Source organism: Dromiciops gliroides, chromosome 5 (genome assembly GCF_019393635.1).
Source record: "Dromiciops gliroides isolate mDroGli1 chromosome 5, mDroGli1.pri, whole genome shotgun sequence".
Lineage (NCBI taxonomy): Eukaryota > Metazoa > Chordata > Mammalia > Microbiotheria > Microbiotheriidae > Dromiciops > Dromiciops gliroides.
In genome coordinates, this window is record NC_057865.1 from 60,092,326 (window position 1) to 60,100,880 (window position 8,555).

General features: G+C 45.2%; 1 protein-coding gene across 1 annotated transcript in view; it reads right to left on the reverse strand.

The window, feature by feature from the left end:
• DNAJC1 (DnaJ heat shock protein family (Hsp40) member C1) overlaps positions 1–1,476 on the reverse strand; it is a 264,938-nt gene extending 263,462 nt beyond the window's left edge. Inside the window, exon 1 of the mRNA XM_043968912.1 lies at positions 1,005–1,476. Within this exon, the coding sequence (XP_043824847.1) occupies positions 1,005–1,178 (174 nt within the window). The 5' untranslated portion in view covers positions 1,179–1,476. The remainder of the gene's footprint in view (positions 1–1,004) is intronic.
• Positions 1,477–8,555: the final 7,079 nt, after the last annotated feature.

Here is an 8,555-nt window from a genome sequence, read left to right on the forward strand (position 1 = left end):
TCCTAACCTTCCCCCCCCCCACTCCCCTATAGAAATTTTCAAACACAAGTAACACTCCTTAACAAAAAACTAAAACCAGTTTCTCCCTAAGAAACTTCTGGTCCTTCGAGCAGAAAGTAGAAGTTCCCATTCTTCTTCCCACAGAACCTTTTACCCTGAAAATGCCTCCGGTCCAATAGGAAAGTACCTTTGACCACGTCAGTCTTAAATGACCCTAGATTTTGAGCAAATCCAAAACAGTAACAGCTTTACAATGCAAACTACAGTGTTCGAGGGGTTTAAAAACAACAACAACAAAACAAACAAACAAATAAAAAACCAAGCTGCTAAAGAGAATCGGGAACAAAACTTAGTTCAAGCCTCCTTTGAAGGAGGTAGGGAAAGGGAGAATAAGGAAAAGGGGTACTTGGGGAAGATCTAGACTAGGGTGTGCCATGTGATCACACTTCTGGAACATGCTTGGAAAAAGACACTACTGCCACCAGCTTGCTCAGTTCGTGGGGTTTTCTTCCGCAGATGGCAGGAGTAGCTGAAAGTCAGGGTACGCGAGATTATGGGGTCCTGCCCCAGGGTTTTCCTATCTGTCACGGGGGCAGAAATGTGAGGGCAATGGAGGAAGAGTCAGAGGGGCTGAAAGGTCAGGGAAGGGGGTCTCCTAGACAGGGGTGGATGGGGCTGATAAAACCAGATCTGAAGGGGACACGGGGTGACCCAAGTCCTAGTGGGGGGTAGAGAAAGTGAGGTTCTTCTTTGCCAGAGCATGGAGGGTGCTCCTATTTATCCAGAAAGGTGAAGCTGATTCAGTGACACCCGAAGTTGGGGGGCACAGGGCACAGTCCTGCATGGGGTTCCCCACTCACCCGGGCGAAGGCACCCACGTACACTAAGGCTTAGCCCTAGAGCGTGGCAGCCTGAGCAGGGCAGGGGCTGGGTGGCGCGGAGGAAGCCCCAGTGGGGGTGGGGGGAGGCATGTCGCGCGTGGGCGCCCACGCGGCTCCACTTACCTGCTGCACGCCGAGGAAGTGGTAGAAGTTGAGCTGCACCTCCTCCACCAGGTCGAACAGCTCCAGGTCCGCGCTCTCCCAACCCCGGGCGGGCACCGACTGGAGCAGCAGCAGCAACAGCAACAGCGGCGGCGGCAGCCGCGGCCGCGACAGCCCGGGGCGAGGGGCCGTCATCGCGCGCGCGTGCCGGGCTTCCTCGCGCTCCACGGACAGAGCTCCGCGCGAGCCACGCCGCACCACGCGAGGGCCTCCTCCCCGCCAGGGACAGAACCCGAGCGCGGACGTGGCGGGCGCGCCGGCGGTGAGGATCAGAGACGTCAGACCCGGACACCGCCACGCGCGGCTTGAGGCGCCTCAGCCCGCGGGCGCTCGGGACGCGGGAGGGACACCCACGCTCTCCCTGCCCTCAGACCCTCTCTCCCGGGCCAGGCCGAGGGGCTGGGGCAGCCAGCAGGGCTAGGCTGGGGGCGGGGAGGCGGGGGTTGGGGGAGGAAAGAGGCGTGGCTTTTCCTCGCCTCAGCCTATCAGGAGTCTCGCTTCCGGTGATATCACGTCTCCTAGCAACCCCGGGAGAGGCTGACAGGACCGGAAGTGGGATAAAGCCGGCCTCCCCAGGAAGACACCCAAAGGGATCCAGGTCCCCGGCCTCTCCTGCCCCGCCCCGCCCCCGAGCCTCCCAGACTCTACTTAGAATCATGAATGGACGCGGGAAATTGAAGCAATGACTCTGATACCTGGCTCGTCCCCCCCTCCCCCAACGCTCTTCCTTAACACATTTTCCCTTCCCCAGATATTTTAGGTTTGGAACAGGGCCTTCATTTTGTCCATGTCACACGCCACTTCCCCAGCTTCCCAGGCCCCCCGGCCCCAAGTTCATCAGGATCCTCGAGGCAGGCTAGCAAGCTGTCTTTTTTTTTGGGGGGTGACAAGCCAGCTCTCGTTCAAAGATGTCTCCCCCCCCCAAAAAAAATAATTCTACCTCAACACCCCCTCCCCCTACAGCAGTAATACTACATGACCTTGTTTAGATTCACGTTTAAGAATCACCCATAATAGCAACAGAAGTTAGGGTTGGGTAGACCATGGATCGTGGACTTGAGGGTCGGACAGGAGAAAGAGGGGGTATGGCATTGGTGGGTGTTAGGATTGTGGAACCAAGGCAGAAAGTTTTTTGAAATATTCTGGGATTTGAAGGAGAGACAGCGGCGGAGAAGAGGGGGGTGGAGAGAGAAGAAGGGGAGAGGGGGGGGGAGAGACAAGAGAGACAGAGACAGAGAGAGTATGCGGTGGCATGACGGGAGTCATATGCTTTACGAAGTCTTGTGGGAAATGTAGTCCTCTCCAGTCGATGGGGCATTTCCCCTCTACCACTACCGCCACTCATCCTACTTGCAGGAGAGGTTGAATAAAAGTTTATGAGGTTCTCAGTTCCTGTGCTTTATGATTTCCCACCCCTCCTCTCACCCTACAGAGCTCTTGTTTATTTCTTCTGAAGCTTCGTCCCCATCTGTAGTCTCCTGATTCCCCTCCCCCTCCCTTCCCCTCCTGCTTTCTCTTTCATTTACCCCATTATTCACTCTTGTTCCGTTCCTGATTTCCCAGAGTGGAACCGGGACCTCAGAGAAATTCTAGAATGCTCAGGCACTTTACAGACTTGAAAGTCCAATTGAGGGGCAGCTAGGTGGCACAGTAGTTAATGCACTGGCCCTGGATTCAGGAGGACCTGAGTTCAAATGCGACCTCAGACACGTGACACTAGCTGTGTGACCCTGGGCAAGTCACTTAACCCTCATTGCCCCAGGGGGAAAAAAAGAAAAAAAAATCTAACTGATCCCATGTTGGATCCAGGCTACTAGACCAGGCTGAACTATGATAAGGTTAATTTCCCTATTTCAGCCTAAGAACACTATTTAGTAACGGTTAAAAAAAAATACATGAAATGTGAAGCAACTTGCTCTGATACATTGGTCCAGTCTTTGTATGGCTACTTACTAATCTTCCCCTCCTCCCCCAATTTTAGTTGTGCATCACTTCTGTAGGACAACTGTGTATCTAAAATGTTGTATTAAGATTAAAAACTTGTCCATTTAATAATATTGCTAATGTTTTAGGATTGCTTAGTATTTAAAAGAACATTGGTGAATTATTTTGTAGTGTGAATACCCACATGGTATCATTGAAGGTTGGAGATGGAAGGTATTTCCTATTTTTATTGAGGTTACTACCATCCTTGAAATCACCCAAGGGACAACTTCAGTGCCATCCAGAACTTCTCTTTCTCACTCAGTCTACGTATACAATCAATTACCAAATCTTGTCATTCCTACTTCACATAAGTCTGCTTTTCTCCATTCACACAGCTGACGCCTTAGTTCAGCCCCTCATCACTTTTTGTCTGGACTATTGCAATGACTTCCTAATTGGTCTTCTGCCTCAAATTGTTCTCTCCTCTCCACAATCCATTCCATATATAATTGACAAAAAGATTTTTTGTAAAGTGGTTCCAGCTTAATAGTGGAATGAAAGGAGACATTTATGGACCATATAACATTTAACAAAAGAAATATGACTATAGATACTTAACAATAGACTGGAGAGTATATTAAATGAAGATTATAGCATTGGTTCAGTTTGGCACATCACCTTTCTCCTTTTCCAAAGTGGATCCCAGTAGGAATAACAAGCCTGAGGAGTCTCTGACTCATGGTTTAGGTCTTTATCCTATAGTCAACCAGCAAGCTATATTAACAACTCAAATAATAGACCCCTGGACCACTTCTCAGGGATGGTTTTGTTGCCTTTTAGAAAAAAAAACAAAACAAAACAGATTAGCCCATATGAGTAGATGTTGCTGCTACATTACATTTTCAATCTAATTACACTTTACTCCTGTATATGACCCTGTGGTCCAGCCAAACTGAACTCCTTGCTATTCCTCACAAGGACACATACCCTTTTGCACTGACTATATACACACCATGCCGGGAATGCTTTCCCACCTCACCTTTCCCAAATTCCTTCAAGGCTTAACTTTGACCATACTTTCTGTAAGAGTTCTTTTCTTATTTTTCTTACTGCCCCTCCCCATCCCCAGATGCTAGTGCTGTCCCTTCTGGAATTATTTTCCATCTATTCTGTATATATTTTGAATGTATCTAGTTATTCACATATTGTCTTCTTCATTAGCATATGAGCGGGGCAGCTAGGTGGCACAGTTGGATAGAGCACCGGCCCTGGAGTCAGGAATACCTGAGTTCAAATCCAGCCTCAGACACTTAACACTTACTAGCCTTGTGACCCTGGGCAAGTCACTTAACCCCAAGTGCCTCATTAAAAAAAAAATCATTAGCATATGAGCCCCTAGAGAGTGAGCAGGGATTATTTTCCTCTGCCTTTGTATCCCCATACACTCCCTCCTCATCTTTGTTTCTTGGAATCCTTGGCTTCTTTCAAGGCAGATCAACCACCACCTTCTGCATGAGGCCTTTCCTGTGCCCCTAACTGATAGTGTGCCTCCCCCATGTTATTTTGCATTTGCTCTGTGTGTTTTGTATATATCTATATGCATGCATACTGTTTCCCCCATTACAATGCAATCTTCTTGAGGGTAGGGACTTTCACTTTTGTCTTTGTTATTCCCTACACCTAGCTTGGTTCCTGGCCTATAATCAATACTCAATATATCCTTGATCAATTGAATCCTACTTTCTGAGCTTACAAGTTGAGAAAAACAAAGCCCATAAATTAAGTGTTGTATAAAAGGTCTCACTTGTGTGTGACCATTCATTTTGTGAGAATAGAATCACAGAAATGGGCTTTTAGGGACCATCTAGTCCCAAAGTTTTTAACCACTTTGGGGTTCATGGTTCCCTTTTGTAGCCCGGTGGAGCTCTCCTCAGAAGAATGGTTTTAAATGAAAAAAAATAAAGTATATAGAATTACAAAATAATTATATTGAAATAAAGATGTATTTTTTTTCCCATTCAAGTTCATGGATAGTCTGACATCTATCCACACAGTCTGTAGATCTCAGATTAAGAAGCCCTGATCTAAAGATGGCAGAGGAAAGGCAGTAAGCTCTCAGAACTCACACCATGATCACTCAAAAAAAACCCCCTGCCAAATAATGCCATAGAACAATTCCTGGAGCAATAAAACCCACAAAAGAATGAGCCAAGATCATTTTCCAGCCAAAGATGGCTTAGGTTGGTAGGAGGGGACTGCTGTGCCAGGGCAGGAGTGGAACCCAACCCTGAGGTCACACTGACACAGATCCAGTCCCAGGCAGGCCTCACCAGAGAAAGAGACCCCCAGAGCCTCTGAATCAGCCACAGTACCAGTGTCATCTGGAACTAAGCTCATGGTCTGGTGAGAGGACTGAGCAGTTGGCCAGGGGGAGATTACAAGGGTCTCTGCTGGCACTGAGGTGGAACTTGGGTGTTTCATCCCTGCTGGGAACCAGGAAGTAGGCTTGAGTGGCAGTGGCCCAGGTGGGGGAGGGGCGCAGGCTCATCAGAGCCAACAACCACAACACACAAAGTTTTGCTGTCTGGTTAATTAGCAAGTTGGCCTGGGGTTATCTACAGACCAGGGAACAGGCAGTGGAAGTGAAGAACCTGCCCCTCCTTAAATCATACTATCTGGGACCCCTTGAAGCTTGGAACAGTGCAGCCTGGAAATAGTGCCCCACTTTAAGGAGTTAAAAGTCAAGTAAAAGATAGACAAGATGAGCAGACAGAGAAGTTTGAGGACCATAGAAAGTTTCTTTAGTGACAGGGAAGATTGAGGTGCACCCTCAGAGAAGGATAGCAACATCAGGACTCCTACATCCAAAGCTTCCAAGAAAAATATGAATTGGTCTCAGACCATGGAGGCACTCAAAAAGGGCTTTGAAGATAAAGTAAGAGAGGTAGAGGGGAAAAAATGGAAAGAGAAATGAGAGTGATGCAGAAAGGTCATGAAAAAAAGTCAACAGCTTGAAAAGTCAAATTGGCCAAATGGAAAAGGAGGTACAAAAGCTCTCTGAAGAAAATCATTGCTTAAAAATTGGGATTGAACAAATAAAAGCTAATGACTTTATGAGAAATCAAGACACAATAAAACAAATCCAAATGAATGAAATAATAGAGGTCAATGTGAAATATCTCCTTGGAAAAAACAGCTGACCTGGAAAATAGATCTAGGAGAGATAATTTGAAAATTATTGGACTACCTGAAAACCATGATCAAGGTAAGAGCTTAGACATCATCTTCCAGGAAATTGTCAGGGAAAATAGCCCTGATATTCTAGAAGCAGAAGGTAAAATAGAAATTGAAAGAATCCACCAATCACCTCCTGAAAGAGATCCCAAAATGAAAACTCACAGGAATATTACAGCCAAATTCCAGAGCTCCCAGGTCAAGGAGAAAATATTGCAAGCAGCCAGGAAGAAACAATTCAAGAACTGTGGAGCCACAGTCAGGATAGCACAAGATCTAGCAGCTTCTACATTAAAGGATCAGAGGGCATGGAATATGATACTCTAGAGGGCAAAGGAACTGGGATTACAACCAAGAATCACCTATCCAGCAAAACTGATTATAATCTTTCAGGGGGAAAATGGGACTTCATTGAAAAAGAGGACTTTCAGGTATTTGTGATGAAAAGACCTGAACTGAATAGAAAATTTGACTTTCAAATACAAGACCCTAGAGAAGCATAAAAAGGTAAACAGGAAAAAGAAATTAAGAGGGATGTTAAAAGGTTAAACTGTTTACATTCCTACATGGGAAGATGATACATTTAACTCATAAGAACTTTCTCAGTATTATGGCAGATGATAGAAATAAATTTAGACAGAGGGCACAGGTGGGAATTGATTATGAAGGGGTGATATCTGTAAAGCATTTATTTTTTGTTTATCTTTTTTTGTGGGGTGGTTGGAGTGGGTGACATGCCTGGGGTTTTGTAGTGGGTGAGTGTCTTGTGCCTGAGGCTGGATTTGGGCACAGGTCCTCCTGGGTCCAGGGTGGGTGTTTTGTCCACTGTGTCACCTATCTGCCTCATGATGACATCTTTAGGGTAAAATTAAGGGGTGAGAGGAATGCACTGAGGGAGAGGGAAGGGGAGAGGCAGAATGCGCTGAAATCCCACATGAAAGAAACAGGAAAGGGTTTATGGAGTAGGGGGAGACATGGGGGAAGAGCAGGGCAGTGAATGAGCCTTACACTCATCAGAATTGGCTCAAAGACCTTAATCTCATCAGAATTAGCTCAAGGAGGGAATAATATACACACTCAATTGGGTGGAGTAATCTATCTAAAGCTGGAGGAAAGTAGGAGGGAAGGGGAAAAAGAGGGAGGGGTAAAAGAAGGAAGGGCACATTGGGGTAGGGGGGCAGTCAGAAGCAATCCCTTTTGAGGAGGGATAGGGTAAAAAAAGATAGATAATAGAGTAAATATCATGGGAAAGGGAATAGGATGGAGAGAAACAGTTAAAAATAGTAACTGTGAAAAAGAGAACAGAAAAAATTGTACAAAAATATTTATAGCAACTCTTTATGGTCACTAAGAATCCGAAATCTAAGGAATGTCCATCAATTGGGAAATGACTAAACAAGGTGTGGAATATGATTATAATGGAATATTATTGTGCTATAAGAAATGACAAGTGGGAGGGCAGCTAGGTGGCGCAGTGGATAAAGCACTGGCCCTGGATTCAGGAGGAACTGAGTTCAAGTCCAGCCTCAGACACTTGATACTTACTAGCTGTGTGACCCTGGGCAAGTCACTTAACCCTCATTGCCCCTGAAAAAATAAAGGTGAAAAAAAAAAAAAAGAAATGACAAGCAGGATAATTTCAGAAAATCCTGGAAAGACTCATATGGACTGATGTATAGTGCAGTGAGCAGAACCAGGAGAACATTATACAGACAGACAGCATTATAGCTCTATGAGCAGTTGTGAATGACTTAACTATTCTCAGCAGTACAATGATCCAAGACAATCCCATAGGACTAATGATGAAGCATACTATCCACCTCCAGAGAAAAAACTGATATTGATTGAACATAGACTGAAGCATGATATTTTGAGCTTTCTCTTTTTTTTATTTGAGTCTTTTTATGTAAAATGACTAATATGACAATGTTTTACATAATTGCATATGATATCCTATACTGATTGCTTGCAACCTTAGGGAGGGGGGAGGTTTGGGAGGGAGGGAATGAGAGAAGGATAGATTTAGAAATCAAAACTTTTAATTAATTAATTAATTGATTGATTAATTTTTTTAAAAGACTGTTTAAAAAAAAAAAGAAGCCCTGATTTAGTCCATTGTTTAATTCAGGTTTAGATTCTTACCTTTCTAAGGTAGCAGAAATGTGCTGATGTTTGGCTTGGTCTGTTTTTCCATGTGAACTTGGTTTGGGGGCTTGATATTTATCGAGTGTTTTTCCTTCCCCCCCCCATTTCAATGATTTATTTCAAAACCAATAGGTAATACAAAGATTATTTCACAATGAGGGTTAAATTATGAATGTTAGAGGTATAAGGGACTACAGAGATAAAATC